The sequence below is a fragment of the Naegleria fowleri genome (assembly GCF_008403515.1).
Source record: "Naegleria fowleri strain ATCC 30894 chromosome Unknown tig6, whole genome shotgun sequence".
NCBI lineage: Eukaryota > Heterolobosea > Eutetramitea > Acrasida > Naegleriidae > Naegleria > Naegleria fowleri.
The window spans coordinates 239,567-266,521 of NW_025407938.1; the positions used below are offsets into that span (position 1 = coordinate 239,567).

The window sequence follows — 26,955 nt, forward strand, 5'->3', positions numbered from 1 at the left end:
CAATAAAATATTCAAAAAAAAGCCTCGAATGATTCAGCGGTTTTTATTTGCTGTGATGAACGACAACATTTGCTTCTCGGATGAAGTGCCAGCAATAGGTTTACTCTTCCCTTGCTTGATATGATAAATACAATCAACATTACACTTATCGCAACACTTTTTACACATTTTGTATTTACATTTACCTGACACTTTCACCAGATGGCAACCAGGATTGGCACATGTTTTCTTCTGTTCAATAATCGGAGGATTCATTACTTGTGCTAATTGTGTTGGAGGAAGTGATTGTGATGGAGTGGATACATCTTGTGTTGCATTTGCTTGAGTTTGAGACTGACTGGAATTAATAACGGAATTGAGTTTTTCTGCTTGCTTGTTGAGTCGTTCCAGACTTTTCTTCTTTTGTTTGATGTGAAAAGCACAACTTGCTTCTTCACAACAGTTACTACAACAACCAATAACACATTCTTCAGAAATATGTTCTGTGGATTTACAATTAGGACATTTGCTCTTTCCTTTTAGTGTTGTAGGTTTCAACAAAATACATTTCTCAAATAATTTTTCTAATTTTTCAGTGACAGCAGCTCCTTGTGTATGAATAATATGACCATTGAACTCAAATTTTTGGAAAGAGGAATAATTGGACTTTAAAATAGTAGCTTCAAACAAGGGAACCCATTGTGAATATTGTTGATGTGTTAATAAGGCCTTTGGGATGACGCTTGGAATTAAGGGAACATCTTTCAAAAGCTTTTCAATTTGTGACTTGTGTGTGCTAGAGGTGTTTTGAAAACTCTCTCTCACAACATCACCAAGAACAGTCTTTCTAATTATTTCAAGAACTGCTTTTTCTGGTTGATGGTTGGAATTGTGTTTGGCAATACGTTTTTCCTTAGAGAAATTCTGCTCATCTTTTTCAGAGGAGAGATAATACAAGTTAACTTGCCAAATCAACTGACTTATATGAATCCAAAGTTCATGAAAGTGTAATCCAGCAATATTTTTACCCCAACGATTGACAGCAAGACAACCAAACACAAAAACTTTCACACAAAACTCTTGGTTCTCCGTTAATGTATGAGTTTTTTTCGTATATAGATATCTCACAATGTCTCTCCAGAGTAACAATATTAATTCTGCATTTTCTGGAGCTTGAATAATGAAAGGAAGAATGCATTTTTCAAAATTACAAAATGCCATTCTCCAATCACCATTCGACATTGTTCCAGACTGAGCATTATGCCTTATGTATTCATCAAAGGCTGCAAAACAATTTTCTTCTTGAAAGTTTTCTTCCTTTTTAAATAATGTGAACATACTAGTAGAAATTCCTTTTGTAACATGAAGTATTTCAGCTCCATTTTCATATTCATCCAAACCTCTATCTTGTAATGTCAAGGTAGACTCATCATTAATTAAATGTGGCAACCCTTATTGTCCACATTTAAAAGAATTCTTACTTCCTAACTTATAGAGATTCTCTAAACTCTTATTATTAGTCAATAATTTAATGCACTCACAGTAGTCACATTGATTACCTTTAAAAAAAACATCACATTTGCAGCAACGATGATCTCCTCCTACCTTATGATTCCATCTTTTTGCAGCATTGCTGTAATCTGCACTCATATATTTTGGTTTCATGGTGAACTTAATTCCGTCATACTCAAAGCTGAATTTTGCAAGCTGTATATATTGTTTTTGGAGTATTTTAGAGACAATACTAACATTCTCTTTGGTTTCTGAACACCATACATAGAGAAGGGCAAGAGATTTTGTAACAAAATCATAACCCTCACTATTGAACATTGCTTCATCCCATAGAATGTGAATAGATATTTTCACCAAGGACTTATTTAACATTGAGGTACCATCCATCCAATCTATACCTTTAATTTGAACAGCAATAGGTTTTGGATTGTTTTTGATATATCCACGCTTGCAACATTGGATGATATGTTGAATTATTACTGGAATAAGATCTCTAACTACCCCATGCACCTCAATATCCTTCCCATTCAAAGTAATGGGGACTTTGATAGGTCTTCCAATATAGACTGGTAATGGATTTTCGAATGCTTTTACCCAATCCTCATTGGAATAGAGTTTTGTCTCGTCTTCTTCTTCTTCAGTCTCCTGCCCAATACATAATGCTGATATATCTTCTTTCATTTCTTGCTCACTATAATAAGGCATGAAAATATCATTGTCCAATTTGACAATTCTACGCTGATGTATTTGAATTGGAGGTATTTCGTTTTGGAAATGGTAAAACCCTAAACGACAAATATCTTCAGGGAATTTTAAATTAATATTCAAGGCTTTGGCAATTTTGGACCACTTATTTTGGGACTCAATTTGCACAATACCACCATGGTCTTTCACTTGGTTTAACAAATTAGTAGAGTTTAGGGATGCCAATTTCTGTTGTATGTATATATATTTTAAGATGGAAGGAATATCTCTTTTGATACTTTTGGTATCAGGATGCTTTACAGATTTGAGTATTTTGTTGTAAATATCTTTCTGGATTTTGTTGAGTTCAGCATCTACATGTGTATCCATTATTTGCAATAATTCCTCTCCAAGAGCAGTTGCTGTTGCATAATTCCCTGAGTCAAACTTATTACATACAAAGTCAAGTAATGGCTGTTGTTGAAAGCATTTTCTAATTCTGGAAAATGGTGATTTAAGATGGGTATTTTTAAGTTTTTCTTGATTGCTCTGTTTTGCATTGATAATATTAATTTTTCTAAATTTTTCTTTAGATGAATTTGTACCACAAGCAATAATTGGTGCTAATTGCTGTTGTCTATTTTGTATCAAAGTTCGAGCTTTTTTAACAGCCTGTTTTGTGGCCTTTGTGATTTTAGCATTCAAAAACTTGCTTTTCTCAATCACCTTTTTAGTGGGCTTTAGTGAAGACAGTACATAATAGGTATCTTGGCTATGAGTTTTCATAATGGCATTGGCTAGTGGTATTATTTTAGCTCTTGCAACTTTTTGAAGATTTTTGCGTGCAGTAGTTTTACCACTTCCTTTCAACTGAAGTGTACTTTTAATACCATTTTCTGGAAAGTGAATTTCTACTGTTTGGTTTGGATTATCTTGAAATTGTTGAAGACTTTGTTGTAGAGGCACTGTTTGCATTGCACTATCATTAGTTTCTTTTCTCTTCTTCGAACTGGTAGTTTCGTTTATTGGCCTTCCTGTTTTCTTTGAAATCTCACTTTGGTAATGCTTTTTCAATTTCAAATACTTTATATTGCAACAATACTCATCAGCTCTAATACTGGGCTTTTGGAAATAAAGTGAAGCCACTTTAGCTCCTTCATTGTTTAACAAAAATCCTTTGGTCCACTTTTCATGTTGTGAATCACAGACACAACAAACTTTTCCTTTCAACCGTTTCCGACTTTTGGTTGATGATGATGATAGCAATTCAGGCATTTTGTTTGTTTGAAATTCTTGGATTGTTTAAAAATAATAATATTTTACTACTGAACAAAATAGCCTATTATCTTGATGAATTAAAAGAGATCCCGAGAGACCCCATGGAATCCAATACTTGAGAGCATTTACAGCATTGTGCTGTTGTTTTTAGTGTTTGAATAACCAGCCATTACCTGCCATCCATACTCAAAGTTTGTGAAATTATCAGGTAATTGAAATCAAAATCAAAAAAAATTAAAAGATTCTCTCAATAAATTCCGAATCTTTTGACATACGGGTATCGAGCAAGTTTTCAATGGTCAAAGGCGCAACTTTTTCGCTCACATGCCCGAAAGAATTTTCCCATCCTCAACAAATACAAACCCCATCATCATCATCATCATCGGTATCGACACCATGAACAAGACACCATGAACAAGACACGAAATGCGATCCTGTCTGTGAGATAAGGGTCTTGATGAGATTATTTACGCTTTCAACAACAAGTACTGTCAATCAACCTCTCAACAATCTATTCTTTATGACAGAAATAAAATCAACACTCAAGTCAACACTTCTTGTATCTCCTCCACAATTCAATCATTGACCACCACCACCACCACCACCAGCTTGTTCATATCCATCCACCATAACCTTTATCATCATCATCATGAATCAATGTTACCCTCTTGAAGAGAATGTCGTAATAATGATGGAAGACAAAAGCACAACTTGTATCTCCAACATCAACACCACCACCTTCAATACCACCACCACATTATCAACACCACCATCTCTCCAACATCATTCTACGACCCAAATGGCTTCTCCCAAGAAACCTTTCAAAGAAGAACCTCCTCTCTTGCCTTTTTCTTCTCCAAAAATCAAAAGGAGTGAAACACTTGAAAGACAAGATCTTCGTACCTCAACCCTTCTTAAACCATCATCGATGAGTGTCCTTCGAGTGCGAGTTCCATCCTCTCTCTGGGAGTGTTCTTCTTGTTGGAGAAGACAATCAAGGCCATCCACAACGAGTAGAAACACCAACAACACCAACAACAACAACAACAACCACTCTACCACTCTTCTCGAATTGAATTTCATGCGATTGATTTCTCTTGTGGGTTTAGCCTTCTCTATTGTTGCCATTCTCATTATTGCCATCATGACCATCTATACCTTTGCCATTACGAGTTTCCCTGTGGTCTATACTCTCAAACTGTATGGTCAGAGTGTCCAACAGTACAATGAAATGGTTCTATCGGAGTATTTAATGGTCTATGCGAGGGATTCCTCCATGATTCAAGTCTTTAATCACTCGAGAAGAGAATTGCAAAATACTTTGAATCAACTCTTTCGTTTAATGCCTGAATCTGCCAAGGAAGCCTTTGGTAATAATCAGAGTTCCAATGTCGACGTCGAGTCGATGAAGTTGTGGCCACTCCAAGATGTAGTTCTTTATGAAGTATTGAATGGAAATAATTCACTGAATGCAGTTCGAGCCTTTCAAAATAGCACTCATTACAACACGTTGTTAGAATTTTTAGACAATTTTAATGTTTTTATTCGAGATTTGAAGAATATTAGTACGGTACAAGAACAAGTGATTGTTTCCAATTCCACTTCCTATCTCATTGTCATTGTGGTGTGTTTGGTGATTACTTTACCCATTGTCATTGTCATCTTTGTGAGTGCCATTCGAATGGAACGTGATTCTCGAAACAAGTTATTGAAAGCAAAAACCATTCAAGTGTTAAATGTGTTGGGAGAATCGGTGGTGCAACGATCACTCTTTAGAGATTGGATTCAACAACAATCCATGAAGAATCAACTCTCAAGTCTTGTTACCTATGGTGGTGGTGAGAGTAGTGGTGGTGCGAATGGTGCGAATGGTGCGAATGGTGGTGTAAAACGATTGGATCTGAATGTGGAACAACAGCAACAACAGCAACAACCTTATGAGCAACAACAACCCTATCATCAGACATCGAGTGTGCAACACCAACAACAAGAACAACACCAACAACTGCTAGAGGATTTACATCGAATCGATTTATTAGAAGATATTCAAATATTCAAACAACCTGCCAAACAAGAATTGTCCATGATGAGAAGTTTAATTGAAGCATTGAGACAATGCAATACTAATACCAATACTACCACCACCACCACCTCAGAGGATGATTCATCCAACACCAACACTACTCCCACAACTTTATATCCGATCGAACAAGATGCACTCTCTTCTCTATCCTATCAATCCAATGATACCTTTTCTGTCCATTCCAGTGTGGTGTTGAATTCAAGTGCTAAAAATGTCATGTCTCAAGTGATATCCATCTATGAAAAGTATTTAAATCCAATGGCTGCAACACATCCTGTGAAATGTAAGGGTCATTCCAAAATTGCAAGATTTTTACAAGAAGGTCATGTCAATCAAGAAATAGATCGAACACTCTTTGATGAAATTGAACAACAAGTGGCTCAACAATTAATTCCAAGTTTTGAAATGTTTCAAAAAACAATTCCAGAAGGAAAAGATGTGGAAGAATCTTCTGAAACACTCTTTAGAAATGGTGTTTTGACTCAATTTAGAATTGATTTTAGAAATTATTTAAATGATTTTAAAAAGAATTACCAAAGATGTAAATAAAGGAGGTGATTGTCATGAACACGCTACTATTCCAGTGAATAGAAATAACAAGTGTATGTGTGTTCTGAGTGTTGATCATGATGAAACAAGTATGAATTTTTTTTGACATACAGATTCACTCACTTGATGATCTTTTTCCAACCACATCTGAAATTAATAATACAAACTAATTCTTTTATTGTCTGAGAGATTCTGAGCTCTTCATTTGTTGAGGTTTGCAGTATGAGTTTTGTGAGAGTATTATTCAATTACAACATTAATATTATTCAATTACAACATTAATATTATTCAATTTATACTTGTTGTGAAGGAGAGTCCAACACCATCATCATCTCAGAGTTGGGAATTTCTACTTTCATAAACTCATCACTACCACCAGTGGTACCACTGTTCGCATCATTCAATCCTTCTTCTTCTTGTTGTTGTTGTAACAAGTGTGGTGGTGAACATATCCTTTGAAGATAAGAGGATTTAAAATTCAAATGAGTCAATGCCAAACTATCACTCAATTCCTTTTCCAATGCATCCATTAAATGTGGAGGTAATAGATCCATCTCTTCCAAGAGGTCCTTTCGATTGTTGTATTGATCATAGAGTTTGGTCATTTCATCAATGATTCGAACAAGATTGGCTCCTAAAGAGAGTTGTTTCACATTTGTGTCTTCTCTCAATTCATCAATAATCTCAAAACAAAGTTGAGATTTGATCAATTCTTGATGAATAATTTTCTTATTGGCTTCATTTGAGATGTTGAAGAGGACCAAAGCTTTTCGATCGAATAATTGAGAGGAATTATTGAGAGGAGGTGAATTCTTTCCCAAACCACCACCTCCACCACCTCCACCACCACCACTAAAACTAGTACCAAAACTAGTACCACCAAAATTATTTCCACCACTAAAACTATTATTACTATTCTTGTATTGTTTCACATAATCATGTGTCAATTCAAATAATTTCATTTGAATGGAATGTGAAACTTTACAATGTTCCTTATAGCTCATGACTTTTTCAAGAATATTCATGGTACTCTCCAACCCTTTCTCTTTACAATACAATTTGAATGCATTTCTCAGAGTTGGATCTAATAAAGTTTCTTTCAATAAATGTTGAGAAGTATGATTCAATAATTTTTCATTCTGAGAATCTCTCTTGATAATAAACATCAAGACAAGAATCATGACAGGAATGACCACAAGAAAACAAAAACTAATCACACATATGGTGACAATATACGATGCACGTGCTGTATCTTCAATTCTTGTACAATATTGTGTTAAATTTCCAATAAAACTATTAAAAAGAGATTCATAGGAGAGAAAGAGTTGTGAATATTCAGGAGAGGCATAGGTCCTTTTAGCAATTCTATAGGCTGTATTATTTAAATAGGTAATGACTCGTGTTTGATTCGTGGTGGCATTGAAACCAAGTCTTTGATAAATGGTTGGCCCAATCAATACTTGATCCCATAATTGTACAATTGGATATTGAAATGGAATGTTAGAGTCTCGAGTGTAGTTGAGAAATTCATGTTGAAAATCAGAAGGTAAAATCTGAGTCAAATTCATCATGGATACATTCAATAAATTCTTATAATAATAATAAGAGGAATAAGTAGAAGCAGGTGAATAGATGGATGTGAAATTATTGGTGACATGAAATCGAGCAAAACCTTTCATGGCAACATATCTTGCAAGAATGGAAGCTCTTAAAGTCATGAGATTGACAAAGGGTTTAGTAGTCACATCTTGATAAGGTAAAGTAACCATCACCCATATAATAATAAGAGCTGAAATGGTCAATAGAATAGAAGTCATGGACATGCAGGGAATGAGTTGAGATTTGAAATGATGTTTGAAAAGATCAAGTCGTCGTAGTCGTTGAGAAAACGTTGTTTTTTGATCATTCAAATGAATGGTAGCAGCAGCAGCAGTGAAAGGACCACCACCATTACTACCACCATTACTACCACCATTATATTTACCTCCATCAATTCGACTCGAATTCTTCTCACCATGACCACCATCACCAACAGAAGGATGTTCAAGTTGGTATGGTGGTGATACTTCTGGACAAGTGACAGAGTCATCCTTCTTGGTGAGTGCGGATGGATGGGTGGTGATGGCGAGGACAGTTGTTGAAGGTACTTTCAGTGGTGCTTGATGATCCAACTGTTGAGATGAAATGTGATGAAATTCAAGGTCTGAGGATGAGACATAATCATCTTCAGCCAACACACTCAAATGGTCATCCAAGGTGTCATTGTCTTCATCATGATCGTCTTGACTTGAGGACGATTCAGAAGGATGATGATCATGTTGAAGACTTGAATGGGTATATGGAACGAGATTCTGTTCAAGTTGTTGTTGTTGTTGTTGATTTCGGAGAAGTAATTCTTCAGTACTTGCAATGACTTGAGTTCGAGTGGTAGTTGTTGTGATTCTGGTTCGATTAGGGTTGGTGGTGGTGGTGGTCATTGCAAGAGTGGTGGTGGTGGTGGTGGTGGTTGTAGAGGATGGTGGTGATGTTTCAGTCTTCGTTGCCATGATTTCAGAAATTCAGAAATAGGATATTAGACAGTGCACTTGTTGAACAGTTTCAAGAGGAGATTTTGAATCTTTCTCTCTCAATTATTGTAATTATTATTGTAATTGCACACAATAATAATTGTGGAGAGGTATTGTTGTTGTTTTGTTTTAATATTACGTGAAGTAAATCTTTGGATATCGAGCCCATCATGGATGGTTCTTTGCCAACATCTCTAATCTCACACCCGAAATTATTCTCTACAGTAGGACACACTTGACATTTATAGTAGTCCAGGAGAGAGACTTTTCTCAAGCGTATTCGATGGCGACATCTTGTTCTTCCAAAGGTAAATACTCCTTCAAGTGAGGTTTTTACTATGCAGGATACTATCTTCTCGTCGTTCAATTGAACGCCGATCCGATCCATCCCAACAATCCCCACTAATTAAATTACCTCAATGAGATTCTCTTTGAAATTTACTTCAGTCCTTCCCATTATCGAAAAACAATCACCATTCTCTAATGCATGCGCAACGCAGTTTTTGGGTGACGCCAAGCCAATTTCTCTGGAGAAAAGGACTTTCGCTGCTGGACTAATTCTAGTTCATTGTCCAAGCGAATCTCAGCTCCAGCGAAAAAACTCGTTGCGCACACATAAGACTACTGTGCTGAGTTTCAATTCTGCATCAGCTGCATCAAACATTTATTTGAATGCTCTCTGAATAATTTCAACCAATTTTTTTTTAAAAAAAATGTCCAACACAAACGTCGATGAGGTTGAAATTATTGAAGAGGCTGTTCTGGATTCAAAGGCTAAGCCTATGAGCAGCTCCGGAGTGGTACCAACTGAAGAAAAGAAGACTCACCATCATCATCATTCAGAAACTAATCATTATCATGGAGAACCTAATGATGATACTCTGTCGAGTACATCATCCAAAAGAAGTAGAGTTACTACTCGTACAACAACGACCAACGCTTCTCGTCGTGCAGCAAAAAAGAAGGACGTTCCAAACGTCTTGTGTTGCTTGTGTGGTGTGAGCACCCCTCCCAATCCAGCAAATATGTGTTTGAATTGTATCAAATCTCAAGTGGATATTACTGACGGTATTACCAAAAGTGAGACCATCTTCTTTTGTAGAGAATGTGAGCGTTACCTTCAACCACCAAAGTATTGGATAAAATGTGATTTGGAAAGCAAAGAGCTGTTAACTTTATGCTTGAAGCGTATTCATGGTTTAAATAGAGTGAAATTAATCGATGCCAAATTTTTATGGACTGAACCTCACAGTAAGCGTTTGAAAGTTAAAGTTACAATTCAAAAAGAAGTATTAGGTAATGGAACAGTTCTTCAACAGTCATTTGTTGTTGAGTTTATCGTTAGAAATCAACAATGTGAAGTATGTCAAAAATCCCATACTCTCTACACTTGGAATGCTGTCGTTCAAGTAAGACAAAAACTTGATCACAAGAGAACTTTCCTCTTCTTAGAACAATTGATTTTAAAACACAATGTCCATGAGAAGGCAATCAATATTAAGGAAGAAGCAGATGGTTTGGACTTTTTCTTCTCCGAAAAATCTCACGCTAAAAAGCTTGTTGACTTTTTACAAAGCGTTTCTCCAATCAAATTGAAAACTGGAGAACGTTTAGTGACTCACGATGCCAAATCCAACATATTCAACTTTAAATACTCATTTTCGTTGGAAATTGCACCAATTTGCAGAGAAGATTTGATTTGCTTGCCAAAGAGATTGAGTACATCTATGGGTGGTATTGGACCTATCGTATTGTGTACAAAGGTGAATAAGAATTTATTCTTTATTGACCCAACTACTTTACAAACAAGCGAATTAGATGGATCTTTATATTGGAGACAGCCATTCTCATCCACACTGACAAGCAGACAATTATCAGAGTTCACTGTTATTGACGTTGATTTATTGGACTATTCATATTTTGCAAAGAATAACAACAATCCAAATAATATGCCAGCTGCCAATGGAAAGTATGTCCTTTGTGTAGTTCAAATTGTGAGAAGTGATGAAATGAACATGGATCCAATATTTGTCAAGTCTCATTTAGGCAATTTGTTACATCCAGGTGATACTGTTTTGTGTTATGATTTGAGAAAGGCACAATATGATGAAGGGGTTTTATCTGAATACAAGAACTCACAAACTGAAAAACTTCCAGAAGCCATTATTGTGAAGAAGGTTTACAAGAAGAGAAGAGACAGAAATTGGGAGTTAAAGACTTTGGCCTCTGAAAAGAACTTTAACAATCCAAATGTTAAAGATGAAGGCCCGCAAGGAGATGATGTCGTCATGAAGAAGAAGTCAGCGAACAAGAAGACTGACAAATTATCAGGAAATGAAAAACTTGATCAGAAGAGAAAGGAAAAGGATGTCGAAGAATTCTATCGTGAATTGGAAGAAGATGAAGAAATGAGATCCAAGATTAATATTTTCAAATCAAAGAAGAAACAGCCAAGTACTACCACCACAGCTACCACCACTGCATCATTAAGCTCTGCTCTAAATAATGATAAGAACGTGGATAGTGAAGATGAAGAATTTGCACCAGGAATTGCTGACGAGGAACTTTTAGATGAAGATGAGTATAACAAGATGAGAGCAGCCAAGAAATTGGAAGAGGATGAGCAAGAGGATGATCAAGGTGACCAAAACAGTCCTCCTGAAACCTTGTCAGAATCTTCAAATGCCAAGCATGAAGAGGTGAAGATTGTTCAGCAATAAATGGGTGTGTTTTATTTTGAAAACGAAATTAAAAATTAGAATAATAATTATTTAAAAAAATGCGCAAATCATGGCGACTGTCGATTCCCTTTTTCTCGCCTCTCAATAATTTGTCTCATATCTTAATATCCTCTAGCAAAAAGTTTGGAAAGACATTGTCGTTCTCATCACTAGAATTTTTATTATCAACAAATCCAACATGTTTATATGGGTTCCATTCAAGAACATTAACACTCACATCGGAAATCACTAAATTCAACAAAAATTTAACTCAAAATTCTAAAAACATTATGAATGATTTTAAACAAGACAACTCTAATTCAAAACTTTTATTAACGACTTTAAAGAACAAAAACTTTTCATATTCGCTTTCAAATCGACAACGACAACCATCATTTTCTTCTCCTTCCTCCCATGAACAATCTTCAACCATACAAATGACTCGAATTCTTTCTATTGAAACTAGTTGTGATGATACAGCAGTTGCTATTTTACAACAAGATGGCTTTTCACCTCCCAAAATATTATTTGAAAAAGTTATCACTCATCATGAATTGGTTGAACATTTTGGAGGAGTTCATCCAACAGAAATGGCAAACATGCACAAACAAACTCTAAATGGAATGATAGAAAGAGCCTTGAATTTTGTAAAGTGTGAAAAAGAAATTGATGCAATTGCTGTAACGATTGGACCTGGTTTACCTCCTTGTTTATCTGTTGGAGTTGAAGCAGCAACCTTGTGGAGTCAAAAGATGAACATTCCATGTATACCCATTCATCATCTTGAAGCTCATTTACTCATGCCGTTAATGTTCTCCAATAATGATGTTCCATTTCCTTATTTAGCACTGTTGGCAAGTGGAGGCCATTGTATGATGGTTTTTAGTAAAGGAATTGGAGACTATGAAATTATTGGATCTACTGAAGATGACTCCATTGGAGAGGCTTTTGACAAAACAGCAAGACTATTAAAGGAAAGTGTGAATGGAGATTTAACAGAGTATGCTTTGAATATTTTGAAACATTCAAGGAATGAAGAACAATACACAACGTTCACTGGAAATACACACTTAAGTGGAGGAGCATTAATTGAAGCACTTGCAACGAAAGGACAAGCTGATAAATATCGTTTTGCAATCCCATTAAGGAAAGGTAAAAGACATGAAGAAATTACCTTCTCATTCAGTGGACTGAAAACTGAAGTTTTAAAAGTTGTGAGATCAGAACAAAATAATGGAGTTTCAAAAAAGGAGCTTCATCGTATGATCAGCAAGTTAAGGAATACGACATTTACAGAAAATGAATCAAACTCTTCTTCTGCCAAGATATCCATGGAAACTGCCTGTGATATTGCAGCCTCCATGCAACAAGCTGCATTCACCCATTTAATGGAAAAATTACAATTAGCAATATTTAGATATAGATCCTACACAAACGAGTATTCTAATACCCTAATTGTGAGTGGCGGTGTTTCAGCCAATGAGTATTTCAGAAAACAATTGATAGAGATGGCAGAAAAGAATGAATACTCGCTAAAGATTGCTCCTCTCAAATATTGCACAGATAATGCAGTAATGATTGGATATGCTGCTTTGAAACGATTGGCCAACAAGTGTCACGAAACGACGGACAAGTTCGATAAAGAAAGGTATTTACCAAGGTGGCCAATCACCTCACTAGAAGATTTTTATAAAAGGTATTAAGTTGGATATTTATATTAAGATGTTGAATCTATTTGGACATTACAATTTGTGGCTCTCTTCAAATGCATCATCAATCCTTAGATTTTTTGAGCCATCTGATCATTGCAAATGTGAGTAAACCAAAGCCAGATACCACACCAACGACTTTCAGAGTTCTCTTAAGTAGTGATTCCTTCCTGTAAATATCATTGGATTCATCATCATCATCTTGATTATCGTTCATCTCATCAATGTCACACATGGACCATTTTGGAAGGCATCCAGAATCCTCAGGATTCAAAGCGACCTCCAATAAATCAGAAAAAAGAGTCTTGATATTGTTGAGCCCTTGAGCAGAGACTAACGAGCACAAATAGGGAGGCCAGATCAAAGAGAGAGCTTCACAAAATTGTTTTGGAGTAACATCTCCCATATTTTCCTGCTCGACAATTTCAAGATCATGTTTTGTAAGCATGTAAACACATGGAATGCTTGGATCCAGCCCTCTTTGGATATGTTCTAGAAAACTGAATGAGTATCTATCATTTCCATCAAATAGCAATAGAGCAACATCACATTTTCCCATAATTTCTTCCGATTTCAATACAACTGGTATTTCCTTATCTTCAAATTCTGTAATGATGAGATGGTAATCCTTATTTTGCAGGTTAATACGATCAACTACAGAGTATTGGACTGATTTGATGTGAATATCTCCATTGAGAGGTTTCTTTCCAATGAAATGTCTCAATATTGAAGTCTTTCCACAATTTGAAGCACCAAAGACATAACAGTGAAGAACGCTTGGGTAGTCTGAAGAATTTTTTCTAAATAATCTCTTTCTACAATTTCACAATATTATTTGTGAGATTCAACAGTGGTACTACTGTTACTACTTATTCGAACACTTACTTTTTGATTTCAATCAATTTGTCAATTTCAGAGTATCCCCATTCAAATAGACAATGAATGTATCTATAGCAATTTGTATTAGCAATCAATTGCCATAGGGAAATCCACGCATGAATGTCAATTTGTTTTTCTCCAACGGTTCTACATGAATCAAAATAATTTGTAGACATTTCATGAAAAGGACACACAGAAGTTAAACTGAATGCTTCATCAATATCTTCTTCATTCAATAGTCCATCATTATCTTTATCAAATCTATGGAAAATATGAGAAAGGACTTGTTTTCCTTCTTCACTAAGTGTAATGACATCTTCATGTGAAATGTCAGGAGAGGCCTCAGAGCTATCAAGAAAAATATACCAAAAGAAATTAAAAACCACATGATTCAATTTCTTTTAAAACTACAATTACTTGAATACTTACATAAAATCGTCAATATCGAGATCCAATCGCTCGTTGTAATTAAATTTCTGGACTAAATTCCAAACCAAGTGTTCGTGTCTGGTCAGAATTAAGGTTACCATAAACCCTAGAAATGATTCTAAATCTATAGTATTTTCGTCAAAGGACACTTGGTCTTCTTCAGTAACTCCCAACAGCGATTTTAGATTCTCAACTTGAATCTTTCCACAGTTATTTTCATCAATTAGCCAGAATATTCTTCTCAATGCCTTGTGACATTGGCTTGTTAGTCTCTCCTCAGAAAAGTTGAATAAATAGTCCGCAGAGAAGAAAAATAATTTCGATAAATTAAAAAGCAAAACTTCAATATTTTCTCTCGTCTTGGAGCTATATTCAAACACGCCTTGAAATCTGACATATTTTTCCACCTCTGAACAATCAAATGGCTCAACCGTGTCAACAGTGTCCACTTTTGATTGAATAATGTAGAGCATCTTTTTACTTCTCACAATATAAGGAAGCCATTCTTCATGAAATCGTTTAACAGCCTGTGCGTTGTTTGTTTCAATCACAAAAATTATCAATTCTGAGCTAAGAAGAGGAACTGTGGAAAATATTGTTTCAATACTTTTTGAGGAATCGGTATCAATAAAGTTGAAAGTAATTTCTTGGTTTTTTAAAGGAAATGAGAATTCTTGATGAGGAAGAACGCTCGGAAGCTATTACATATATACCATTTAACGTGTATTCAATTCAGTTCATTATTATTTAAAGAAGTGATATGTCGGAAGCAATTCAATCAAAATTAGAAATTTCCCAATCATGAATTGTCCATAATGTTTTGAACTTATGTGCTCAAAACATACCTCTCCTGAGTCTCCTCTATTAGGATCAAAAACAATAGAGTCAATGAGTCGAGTCTTTCCGCTACTCTTGTCTCCGATAACAATCAGGTTGTGGTAATTGTTCATTTTATTTTTTATGAAGAGAGCAAAGGCGCCAACCAACCCACACTCCTATTGTAATTAACAAAAACCAAGTTGACCAAATTTCTCAAAAAATTCTTGTTGAAAAAAAATACGTCAAAATCGCACATTGTAAGTGTTACTCTCGTTCTGCTGCGAATTTTTCTAAAAATGATTTTGTTTGAACATATGCCTCTTTCATGAATTGTGGTATTATTATTGACAATAGAAACAATGACCGGCGGACCAACATTTAGATTGCAAAAGAGACTTGCTGCTGATATTTTGAACTGCGGCAAGGGAAGAGTGTGGGTTGATCCAAACGAATTGTCAGAGGTCTCCCAAGCAACTTCCAGAAACACCATCAGAAAGTTGGTCAAGGATGGTATCATCATTAGAAAGCCAGTCGAAGTTAGATCCAGATATAGATGGAGAAAGAGAAGAGCAGCCAAACTCGAAGGTAGACACATGGGTATTGGTAAGAGATTCGGTACAAAGGATGCTCGTAACCCATCTAAACTCCAATGGTTGAAGAGAATGAGAGTCGAAAGAAAGTTGTTGAAGAAGTACAGAGAAAATGGAAAGATTGACAAGACCTTGTATCGTGAATTGTACCTCAAGGTCAAGGGTAACGTCTTTAAGAGCAAGAGAATTTTGATGGAACACATTTTCAAGGCTAAGGCCGAAATTGACCGTGAGCAAAGAATCAAGGAACAACTCAAGGTCAAGAAGGAAAAGCAAGAAAAGATCAAGACCAAGAGAGCTGAGAAGACTGAGTCCAAGAAGAAGAAGCAACTTGAACAAGCCGAACAAGCTGCTCAACAGGCTCAACAAAAGTAAATTACTATCCTTACCCACCTAATAAAACCCAAAATTATTCAACACTTTCTCCAATTATTTGCAATTAGTGACTCGTTCCGACAATCAGTTTAAAACACAAAACCAGAGCAAGTTTTATTGTTCTGTACTCCGTCGCTAGATGTATGATACACGTTGATAGTATTGATGGTGTTTATGTAATGCGTCAAAAGTCGAAGCAAAAACGAATGCGCACTAGTATCATCATAATAAATTATATAATTATTCAATGTAACCGGATCGAGCATTGTTGAAGATTTGAACAAGAGCAGATCCAACGACCACAAACAAAAGGAAAGCCAACACTAGTGGGCCCACTTGCGAAGACTCCTTGTTTTCAAGCTCCTTTCTTCTTTCCTTCTCTTCCGCAGTGAGCTTTCCTTTCTTCTCCCATTCCTTGCTCTTGATCTTGGCGATAGCTGGATTCACTCTTCCTGGCATTTTATTGTTGTTGATTTTTGTTTTTTAGAGACCGAGCCATCCATCACCAAACTCTGCATGACGTCAACAGGATTTCGAGAGAAGACCACAAGGTGGCTAGAGAACTGATGAGAATAACCAGTCAGTCGCGTACCCTCATTTGTACACAAATCGGAATGTATTGTTACCAATGTTTGTTGTTGTCTTCGGTTTGTGTCCCAACCAAATATTGTTGCTTTTCTCCTTCGATCTAGAAAACGCTGGAAGCTAAACTCAAAAAATTGCATGCTGCTATCAGTTGCCAGTAAAACTTTTCGACAATCGGAACAGAGTAAAAGAAATTTATAACAACAATTACTCAGTTAAAATTAATATGATTTCAAGTCATTCAAATGAATGTATTTGTCTCTCAAGTGATGATGATGAGGATGAAATCATAGAGAATTCACCCCAAGTAGTTTTTATAAAATCATCCTCTCGAGTTATTATAGCTTCATCACCAACAACAACGAATGGTGATAATAACAACAAATTTTCATCTTCTTCCGATCGGAACATTGCACTACCAAAGCCCGTCAACCGTGATTACCCTTCTCAAGAGGATGATGTTTGTATGATATTGAGCGACGATGATGAAGGAACAATAATGTACACATCTCCTCCGAAAAGAAATGAAACCAATGGTACTACCAACACTATCAATCACTCTAACGATCCGACGAACAAAACTTCTGGCTTTTCTACTTTGCTATCATCACCAGTTTTGTTCACAAAATCATCATCTAACAGCTCCACAATTCCTTTCGCTGAGATGGGCAATAATCTATTAAGCGATGAAGAAGAAGAAGATCAATACAAACTTCCTTCCCCTCCAATTTCCATTCACTCTGAAAAACGATCTTTCAAAGAAAACGAACTTTCTCAACCTGAATGCTCACAAACATTTTCAAATCATCAAACTATTTTTCCATCTCAATCAATGGAATACAGTGATTCTCAAAGTAGCTCACAATATTATGAAAGCCAATCACAGACATTTGGATCTTGTTCTCAAATAAGTTTTTCCCCCAGCAGAAAACAAGTGTTTAAGAAAATTGCAATAGGAAAATTTGCTTCAACAGAAATTGTGACCACATTTGATGAAAATTTGAAATCTAGCGTTGGGGGAGATGACATAATTTCTGATTTTACTCAAAACATTGCTTCTACAGATGCAAGCTTGGTCAATATCACAAAGTTACCAATTGCTCACTCCATTCAATGGAAACGAAGACTTGCGTTGGATTATGTGTTATTTGTTTTTCAAAAACAGAAAAGAGATCCAAGTCATTCTATTCGATATGACCCTTCTAACATGGAGAGTCAAACTGTAGAATTTTATATTCCATCAGTGGCTATCAGAATGACTGGAGCATCGTTTCTCAAAATTTATTCTGCCTCCAAAGACAGTGATACAAATATACTACACAAATACTTGAATGACGTCATTCAGAGGTTAGATAGAGAGGGGAACAACATACTTATGCAGGAACATGTTTATCCTCATTTAAAAGGAGATAAATTCAATATTATTCTCATCATTGAAGGTCTCAATGAATGCATTAAGAAGTATGAAAACGAACAATATCAACACTCATTACAGTCTTCCAAGAAAAAAAAGAAACCAAACAACCCTCCATCAGAGCAGCCTAAAAGGAAGCTGTTTCAAAAAGATGATATCGAGAAATTTAAATTGAAAACATTATTTACATTAGAGAGAGTTCAATTTGTGGAAACAAAAAACGTTACTCACACGTTATCTATTTTGAAAGGAATTACAACTCGATTTCAAATAGCTCCTTATAAGAAAATCACTTCTGCTGTGGATTTTATTCAAAAGCCATCGGCAGGAGTAAATTCGGTTGACTCTTGGACAATGCAACTGATTCAAATTCCAAAGATATCTGAAAAATCAGCCAAACTAATTGCCCACCAGTATCCATATTATGCAAGTTTGATGAAGGCTTACCAGAGATGTAAAAGTGAAACAGAAAAGAGACTTCTTATATCTAGCATCAAGAATGGAGACAAGAGATTGGGAGACGCAGTGTCTCGGGCGCTCTATAACTTTTATTGTGTTGACAATGAAAGTGTAGAAATTATGGAAGAGAATAGCAATGTTTCAGGACTCTCTGAAGAAGAAAGCAACTCTCAACGTTGTGAAACCATTGTTCACTCACAACAAGCACCTCCTAAAAAGAAGACTCAACAATCTAGAAAAAAGAAAAAAACAGCCTCAACAACATCATTTAATGTTGAACATTCTCACAAGTCTTCATCTCGACCCAGTGATGAGAGCGAGAATATTCTTTTTGAGAATTTACTCTAGTGCTGCATTGTTATTCCTCCCTTAAAGGGAATACTGTATTTGAGTCAATTCAACATATATGTTTGGACTATTACTTTCAAATAATTATTTTAAAAATAATGAAAGCAAGACCATCGTTGTGGGCGTCTTCAACAGGATATTTGTTTAAACAAAACACGAATCTCATCACCAACCCACATCTAAACAACCAATCAACGGCAAAGACTCAATCATTAACCATTCATTCTTCCTTCTCATTTCACACTCATTCTACTTTGTTTACTTTGAAGGCAATCCATCCAAAAGCAACTTCCAATGATCAAAACGAGATAAATCAATTAGATTCACATCAGAGACGGCAGATTCAACATATAATAACAGAGCATTACAATGCTCACACTCCTTTGTTTGTCTCAACAAGTAGAAATATCGATCATGGACCATATTTGGATACTAAACAACTAGAATCAAGTTATATTACGGAAAGAAAACCACTTAAAGGGGTTTCCGAGTATTTAGCCTATTCCATGGTCAGATGTATTAAGGGATTAATTCACACATTTTTTGGAAAGAGTATGTAATGGATATATGCTCACTTGAAACTAACCATTGTTGATTGTCAGAATATATTCATCATGCTTTGTGTTTGGAGGCTATTGCAAGCGTACCAGGTGTGTTATTCTCTTTTCTGGGTTGGTTGATAAATTCACATTCTTTTGCAGGTATTGTAATGGGAACCATCAAACATTATGCCTTCATTATTGGATTGAAGAGAAAAATTTCTGTAGATTCTAGCATCATGTTTGATGAAGCAGAAAACGAACGTATGTACATGCATATTGCTTCATTTGATTCTCATGGTTTCAAAATTGTCAAAATCTTACTGAAGGTACACATTTAATGATTTGGACACAAATTACATCTCCCACATTAGTGGAACGTATTTTAGTGATCAGCTCTCAAATTAGTTTTACAGTATTTATTATCAGCAGCTTTCTCATTTCGAGACGGTTTGTACACAAGTTTTTGTCATTCCTGGAAGAGGAAGCCATTCAGTCCTACACTCAATTATTAGAGGATATTGATACAGGAAATTCGCGTTATATTGGTATTCGCATTCCTGAAGTAGGCAAGTAGGATAGTACTCATACTTGACATTACATTCTATAATTATTGAAATACTGAATTATTATATATTATGTATAATATAATAATATATATATATATTTATATTATTATTATAATAGCTCTTAAATACTACAAATTAGATCCATCTAAATCTGAATTGAGAGATTTGGTTTTGGCGATTAGAGCCGACGAATGTCATCATCGAGACTTTCACCGATTGAAGTCTTATCTGAAGGAAGACTTGCAGCAATTTTCTGTCACAGAAGGCAGTTCATGAACTGTTGTTTATTTCAAATTTTTATTGGTGATGAGAATGGATTAATTGGGATACAGAAGACAAGTCTTTTGACAACAACAACAATTAAAAAAATTGGACCAATATTGATTTACTTCAGGAAGACGTCATTATTCGCCTTGTTTTAATTCATTGATCATGCTCGTTGTCGCCCAGTTTTGATGGCTAAGGAATTATATCTTGGATAAACACCCACATTAATTTATTATTTCCATCATCATCAATAGCATGTATTACAGCAACAATAATCTTCTACGTGAACCTACTGTTACCATGAACAACAATAACAACCCTGTAATATCGCCCACTTCATCCGAACCATCTCTTTCCGAAGATGTTTCCCCTCCAATCAAAAATATTGTCATCAAATCATCTCCACAAAACAATTTGATACAGAATATCGCTTCGCATGTCATTCAAGAGGATTTGGAACTCTTTGATGGAACAAAAAGTAGATCCATTTCGAACGCTTCTTCCGTTGCATCAACAACCCGATTAATTGAAATGCACGAGAAGAATGCAATATCATCAACAAAATACATTGATTTTGCTACAGCGTTCGATTATTTTGTAAATCAGAAAAAGAATGAATTGGATTTGAGTGCTGTAAAATTTACAATGAAGGAGGGAGAATGGACCAACGTTTCAGAAAATTGTTGTTTTTGCATGACACGAAGAAGGAGAGTTCTTTACGAGTCGTTAAATAGCGATTTACTGGAGGAGCTGAGAACTTATTTATCATTAATGACTGTTCCATTCAGTAATTTAAATTCAATTCACACAGATATGTGTCTAGAAGTTTTTTATTCAATGATGGGAAGGGAAATTGGTGACAATACAACTTCAAAGACAATTGCTACTAATGACACTGAGGCCAAACTCTCACATCCTAACGCTGCCGCTCATTCAATCATTACCAAAGAATGGGAACTGATTGGATTTTTAGGGCCTAATCTTGAGGAAGAATTTAGAGGTTTTGGAGTATTGGGTGCTTTAATGTTATTATATTTCTGTACACATCACAAAGAACTAGCTCAAAAGATTTATGCTCTTTCTCTTCACGAAAAGAAGCATTTCCCTTTTGCTATTTCAGTATTGCATTTGCTTAAGATTGGTAAGTGATATATTTCTTTCAAATATTAATGTAACACTGAAATGCAGCAATTGACTTAATTAAGGGACGGAGGTTTAACAAGTATATTAACGAAAATCACAGCGTCATGAGTACGATGCAAATAGTGCATGCAGATATATGTAGAGAGTTTCTAAAACTATGGACAAGCAAATCATACACGGAATTGGATTTTCATCACATCATTGAGTCCTACAATTTTGAGATTGTAAAGAAGGAGAGCTATGCTAAGAAATTATTGCTTTCAGACATACAACAGTCTGCTCAGCGTGGCCAATCTCCAATATCACAGCAGGGAAGATCGCCTGCTTCACCTTCATCTTCGCATCAAACAACCCTTAAGAATAGAAACCTCTTCAAATAGATTAAATTTAAACCATTGTAAACTTGTATGACTACTATTAAAATTTATTAATGTGCTTTATCACCTCCTTTCGAAAGGTCCATTATTCGAATCAATCAAGAACGGAACAAGTTTGACTCTTTCCAAGTGATGATCAACAATAATTGTAAGTTTTTTGAAATTTAATGACAAAAATGAAAAATGAAATGGCGGGGCATGCTGCTGCTGATGCTTCGGATCATTCCTCGGTGAATGACGCCGTTCAAACTTTAGCCAATTCATACCTCATGATGGAGGTGAACCGAGACAATATTCATGGCCTATTGACTCAACAACAACGGAAACATAGTAATTTAGAACACAAACCATTATTAATGTCTAAAGCATCAACTTTACAGCTTCAACAAGCATTTGATAAAGCTCGGAAATTCAATCATCATCAAGATCCCAGTGCTCAAAAACACGAAGAAGTAAAACTAGAAGGAAAAGGTTATTCAATTGCTTTTAAAATCCCAAAGGGTGGTTGGCGAGATCAACAAAATGAGGATTTTGAAAAGAGTGCATCTGTAGATGCCTGCGCAACAAAGGCTACAGAAATAATTGGGGCTGGACTACCAACACGGGTTGTTGATATTGACGTGCAAGAGTTTGATCGATTAATGCAAGGGGAAACAGGTATTACATTTACAAGTAAATCAAACCCTGGACAAATGCCATTCGATTCCATGAAAGAGCGAGATAAGGCCATTCATCATGCAATAGAAACACATAAAGCAAAAGTAATTAACAAAATGAGGCGAAAATACAAAAGAATGATCAAGAGAGGAATTTTTGATGATGAAAAAACAGAATTCGAGTTGAGAATATGCTGAGATGCTCATTCTCAAGGTTAGTGTGGTACATTCTTTGTATTGATATTGACTGTTGTTCAAAAAAGGTTTGACCCTTCAAAAATTCATGACATACTTTTACAAGATTCAGGATTTGACCATGAAATTTTGAATAGAGTACGAGGAATGGGAGGAGGTAGTACACCTAGGCACGGAAAATTGAAAACTGAAAATTCTTATGCATTTCTATCTGGGTTATATAATGATTCAGGAGAGAATATGGAGAATGATCAAAAACGACACGAAAGCCCAAGCGCAATTCTTTCAAAAGTTCCAACAGCTTCTGACAAAAAAGTTCACAAGAACGCCGAAGAAACAAGCCCTGTTGATTTCTTGGACAAAATTCTTTCGTTTAACATGACACCTGTTACACCTCTATCAAGAAATCCTTTTCTTTCTGAAGATGTAAAAATGGTGCTGGACAGAGATCTTGGAGAAGTTGGAATGGAAGGATCAAGACACAGATTTTCCAGAAATGCAACAGCTATTCGAATATTACTACCAAAGAAGAGAGAAAAAGAAGAGAGTAAGGAAAGACTTTCTGCGAGAGGCAGAAATGCTGAGAGCAAAAAGAAAAAATTCACATCCTCAAATGCAAAAGAAAAAACTGAAAGCGAGGAAATTATACAAACAAGCAAACAGATCATAGACATGATCAAATACGATCCGTCAAAGTCAGGAGAAAAGCTGTTATCAGAGGTTATGCCTTCCATTGAATACAGTGTTGCAGAAATGTTGGAAAGAATTTTGGAAGATGAGGAAAAACAGCAAGAGGACGAACAAATGCAAGCTGTGGCGTCCAAGACATCAAGCTGCAATAAGGTCGAGCGTCGTGGATCAAAATTGGTTTTTGATGCTAGAGACACTTTCTTCTACGAAAGTGTTGACTCTACTGCAGAAATGGAGAGAGTAGCACAAAGAGAAGCATTCATAAGCAAAGAGTTTCAAGAGTTTAAACCAAAAGAAATTGAAAGACAAAAAGAACAACTCACTAATGCAAACATGAAAAAAGCAAGACTTACAATCTACAATTTACAAAATGTACATATGAACAGCGAATTTCAAGAGTTACTTTCGCCAAAAAGTAAATCCATGCAAGACGAAGAATGGAAAAAGAGAGACAAAGAAATTTCAGATCTTTGTGATACATTGGAAAAGCTAATTATTGATATATGCCACGAGATGAAACAATTGAATGAAAGTAAGCTAAATAGCTCTATTACGCCTCAGTATCATGAGATAGAGCGAATTTCTGATACTCTAATTACGTGCTTGAAAAGAATACCATTTGACTGGAACTCACGAACAAAACGAGAGTGGGCTCAGGGTGCAGAAGTATTGTTGATGTGGCAAATGAAACTATCTTCCCCATTAAACATCAACAAGGAAGAGCATGTGAGGGAGTTGGCCAAATTCTATGTTAGAATATTTTACGAGAATGATGTATTGATGAAAAATTTATTTCTTCATTACAAGGAAGCGGTTATTGACGAAATTAAAAACGGAGAGAAATACAGGAAGATGAAATCAGGAAATAATGATGACATTTCACTTCCTAAACTAAATGGATTCACCGTATGGAGTGATAGTACAAAAAGTTCAGAAGTTGATGAGGTTGACCTATTTTCTTATCCACAATCCTTTGAGCTCCAACGTCAAAGGGTTTCAAACATCAAGAAGATGTTATTTATCATCATTAATTATGTAAATCACTGCAATTCATACACCAAGGATGTGTTTGGAGATCTTGTCATGGTTGAAAAAGATAGATACCAAAGAAAGGTTTTAATTCGAAAAGCGACCTTAAAAGAAAGCGGAAAGAAAAAGGAGGTCCAGTCCATGATTGAAGAAAGGGGACTAAGTGCGTTTGCCAACATTTTAAAATCTACAAGTTGGGAAAATGTTCCTCACTCGGTTGGCAAAGTCGAGGAGGAAGAGCTTGATTCTGAAGTTTACGTTCATAGGGAACGAGATTTTTACACTTCAGTTTTTAGTAAGGACGTAGAGAAAATTGTTAAAAACATTAGAGAAAGTAAGGAAACAATGAAACTCGTACATGAGAGCCCATCTCAACAAAACATTGAACCTATCACAACTAGCAAACCCACAAATGACCAAGAAGATATGATTCATCTTCACAAAACATCGTTCATCAATGACGAGCAATTATCAGAAGAATCTGCTCTTGAATTTCAACGGCCATACCTGTATCAACCTCCCACTTTAAAAATGTCATCTAAAAGCCCTACTCTTCCCAATAGAGAGAAGAAGACCTTGCCAACACAACCAAACCCATCTTCCAAAACAATAGAGGAGAAGCACAACGACAGCAAGATTAATACGTTCCATAACTCGTTTATGTTCACACCTAGTGAACCAAGTATTTATGATCCATCAGAAAATACGTCGTTATCACTAAATGCAACACTTGATCCAAGCCATACCCTGGACAATGCCAAACAGAAGAACCAGATCTCTCAAAATATTCATCCTTTAGAGACCAATAGCTCTATCACAATGAACACCTTGGATGATTCATTTCATAAAGAAATAATGGAAGACATGTTCGGAAAGGAAAGACAAGTGTTGTTGAGCCCACAACCTGAGTCTCCTGAAGAAATTAGGAATCAACGTGCATCAACACAAAGTCCAATCACTAGTGACCATGTGAGTCTTCACTCTCTTGAATCCTCAATGGGAAGAAGCACGAGAATGAATTCACCGATAGTGGAGTTTCCAGAACCGAGAAAAGTGACTGGTCTTCGCTTTGACACTAGGAGCCTCTCACCCAGCACAACTCCAAAGCTCAAAAAGGATAAAGAGCAAGATCAGAAACCAATCCAACTGAACGTAACTGATCCAAAGCATGTATATGATATTGATGAACCAGAGATGCTCAATAATAAGGTTGAGCAAAAGCAGGAAATAGTAACAATTCCTGCTCCAAAAATTCAAAATCAGTCGGTGCTGTCTACAACTTTTTCACTTCTAAATGAATCGCTTGCTCCAAATGAAGAAAAAAAAGAGAATAAGAATATCAACAAAAGTGGAAGACAATCGTCACAGAAATTTGGGACAAAACGTATCACACCTGAAGTGACATCTATTCATGAAACCAAATCAAAGAATTTAAGGAAATACTCTCGACAAAAAAAAATCAACACAAAAAGCGTAGACAGCACAGAAAATGTCAGCACCAAGTCTTCCAACATGAGTGTGCAAGATTTTACTCCCACAAGGACTGCATCTCCTATTTCAGCTCATGATTTACATCAATTAACTATTTCTTTGGCACACTTTGATGATAATGTAAGGCCATTATCTTCAAGATCATCCAATTACGTTGCCCTCAAAGATGATAGTCCAAAGAGTGCAAGGTCTACCACAAGTGTTGAGAAAAAGAATAAGCATTCAGGAAAGTGGATGGTGAAATCAAATGTTTTTCAAACATTTTTCGATACTCCTCTTCATGTGTCCGAAGATTTGCAAGAGACTAAAAAGAAAGATGACATACCCGATGATAAATTTGATAGTGTCACGTTGTTGGAGAAGTTGGAACAAACTTGGGACGAGCTACTCATTCCAGCGGCTACCAAAATGAAGCTCTATCAAAAGTACAGCTCCTCAAAGTATATTGGCAATGTTAATTTAATGAGAGATGCTGTCAAAACATGGAAATTGGGAGCTTCAGCAGTAATTGCTAGGGAATCCATTTTGCTTCAAATGCAGGAATATGAGAAGAACTTGGCACAATCTGCATCAAAACTGCCATCATTTTCTGATAAGATTCAAGAACAGAAGATGCGATCGAACCTATTCAAGAGACTTAGTGTGATTGCTTCAGAATGTGAAAAGATTAATAGAAAGCTTAAGAAAGATCACGATGATCAATTGATGTACAAGAGCAATTGCACCTATGTAGATAAGATGAAACGTGATTACTTGTCCATCATAGCTGGTATTGAAGCTCTTGCAGAGGAAATTCAACCTGTAGATTTCGACGTTGTTTCTCCTCGTTCCTTAAACAACAATAAGAAAAATGCATCTGTAACTGTACGTAGTCAATTTGTATTTACAATAACTATTCAAATAATAATATTGCATCACAGAAAATCGACCTCATTCTCAGTTATGACAAGAATAGATGAGAATGAATCTTATCTCTTTTCAGCATTAACACTCCAATGTTCGCCGCATACCAATAGAGAA

The 26,955-nt window shown here is 35.8% G+C and overlaps 11 protein-coding genes across 11 annotated transcripts; 8 read left to right on the forward strand and 3 right to left on the reverse strand.

Moving 5' to 3' along the window:
- Nucleotides 1–33: 33 nt before the first annotated feature.
- Nucleotides 34–3,450, reverse strand: FDP41_010369 (uncharacterized protein; the record flags this gene model as incomplete). Its single annotated transcript, XM_044700659.1, has 2 exons — nt 34–1,385; nt 1,461–3,450. The coding sequence occupies 2 exons, from the start codon at nt 3,448–3,450 to the stop codon at nt 34–36; spliced, it is 3,342 nt and encodes a 1,113-aa protein (XP_044568017.1).
- Nucleotides 3,451–4,102: 652 nt separating this feature from the next.
- FDP41_010370 (uncharacterized protein) lies at nt 4,103–6,085 on the forward strand (the record flags this gene model as incomplete). Its single annotated transcript, XM_044700661.1, has 1 exon — nt 4,103–6,085. One exon carries the CDS (start codon nt 4,103–4,105, stop codon nt 6,083–6,085), a length of 1,983 nt encoding a protein of 660 aa, XP_044568018.1.
- A 293-nt stretch (nt 6,086–6,378) lies between these two features.
- On the reverse strand, nt 6,379–8,631 carry FDP41_010371 (uncharacterized protein; the record flags this gene model as incomplete). Its single annotated transcript, XM_044700662.1, has 1 exon — nt 6,379–8,631. The coding sequence occupies one exon, from the start codon at nt 8,629–8,631 to the stop codon at nt 6,379–6,381; it is 2,253 nt and encodes a 750-aa protein (XP_044568019.1).
- Nucleotides 8,632–9,365: 734 nt separating this feature from the next.
- FDP41_010372 (uncharacterized protein) lies at nt 9,366–11,372 on the forward strand (the record flags this gene model as incomplete). Its single annotated transcript, XM_044700663.1, has 1 exon — nt 9,366–11,372. One exon carries the CDS (start codon nt 9,366–9,368, stop codon nt 11,370–11,372), a length of 2,007 nt encoding a protein of 668 aa, XP_044568020.1.
- Nucleotides 11,373–11,431: 59 nt separating this feature from the next.
- FDP41_010373 (uncharacterized protein) lies at nt 11,432–13,075 on the forward strand (the record flags this gene model as incomplete). The annotated part of the gene is made up of 1 exon (XM_044700664.1): nt 11,432–13,075. The coding sequence occupies one exon, from the start codon at nt 11,432–11,434 to the stop codon at nt 13,073–13,075; it is 1,644 nt and encodes a 547-aa protein (XP_044568021.1).
- Nucleotides 13,076–13,145: 70 nt separating this feature from the next.
- Nucleotides 13,146–15,339, reverse strand: FDP41_010374 (uncharacterized protein; the record flags this gene model as incomplete). Its single annotated transcript, XM_044700665.1, has 4 exons — nt 13,146–13,896; nt 13,967–14,308; nt 14,390–15,087; nt 15,235–15,339. The coding sequence occupies 4 exons, from the start codon at nt 15,337–15,339 to the stop codon at nt 13,146–13,148; spliced, it is 1,896 nt and encodes a 631-aa protein (XP_044568022.1).
- A 228-nt stretch (nt 15,340–15,567) lies between these two features.
- On the forward strand, nt 15,568–16,173 carry FDP41_010375 (uncharacterized protein; the record flags this gene model as incomplete). The annotated part of the gene is made up of 1 exon (XM_044700666.1): nt 15,568–16,173. One exon carries the CDS (start codon nt 15,568–15,570, stop codon nt 16,171–16,173), a length of 606 nt encoding a protein of 201 aa, XP_044568023.1.
- An 811-nt stretch (nt 16,174–16,984) lies between these two features.
- On the forward strand, nt 16,985–18,979 carry FDP41_010376 (uncharacterized protein; the record flags this gene model as incomplete). Its single annotated transcript, XM_044700667.1, has 1 exon — nt 16,985–18,979. The coding sequence occupies one exon, from the start codon at nt 16,985–16,987 to the stop codon at nt 18,977–18,979; it is 1,995 nt and encodes a 664-aa protein (XP_044568024.1).
- A 98-nt stretch (nt 18,980–19,077) lies between these two features.
- Nucleotides 19,078–20,363, forward strand: FDP41_010377 (uncharacterized protein; the record flags this gene model as incomplete). Its single annotated transcript, XM_044700668.1, has 5 exons — nt 19,078–19,531; nt 19,582–19,629; nt 19,681–19,782; nt 19,848–20,087; nt 20,206–20,363. The coding sequence occupies 5 exons, from the start codon at nt 19,078–19,080 to the stop codon at nt 20,361–20,363; spliced, it is 1,002 nt and encodes a 333-aa protein (XP_044568025.1).
- A 246-nt stretch (nt 20,364–20,609) lies between these two features.
- FDP41_010378 (uncharacterized protein) lies at nt 20,610–21,877 on the forward strand (the record flags this gene model as incomplete). Its single annotated transcript, XM_044700669.1, has 2 exons — nt 20,610–21,495; nt 21,543–21,877. The coding sequence occupies 2 exons, from the start codon at nt 20,610–20,612 to the stop codon at nt 21,875–21,877; spliced, it is 1,221 nt and encodes a 406-aa protein (XP_044568026.1).
- A 173-nt stretch (nt 21,878–22,050) lies between these two features.
- FDP41_010379 (uncharacterized protein) lies at nt 22,051–26,894 on the forward strand (the record flags this gene model as incomplete). Its single annotated transcript, XM_044700670.1, has 3 exons — nt 22,051–22,635; nt 22,750–26,799; nt 26,856–26,894. 3 exons carry the CDS (start codon nt 22,051–22,053, stop codon nt 26,892–26,894), a joined length of 4,674 nt encoding a protein of 1,557 aa, XP_044568027.1.
- Nucleotides 26,895–26,955: the final 61 nt, after the last annotated feature.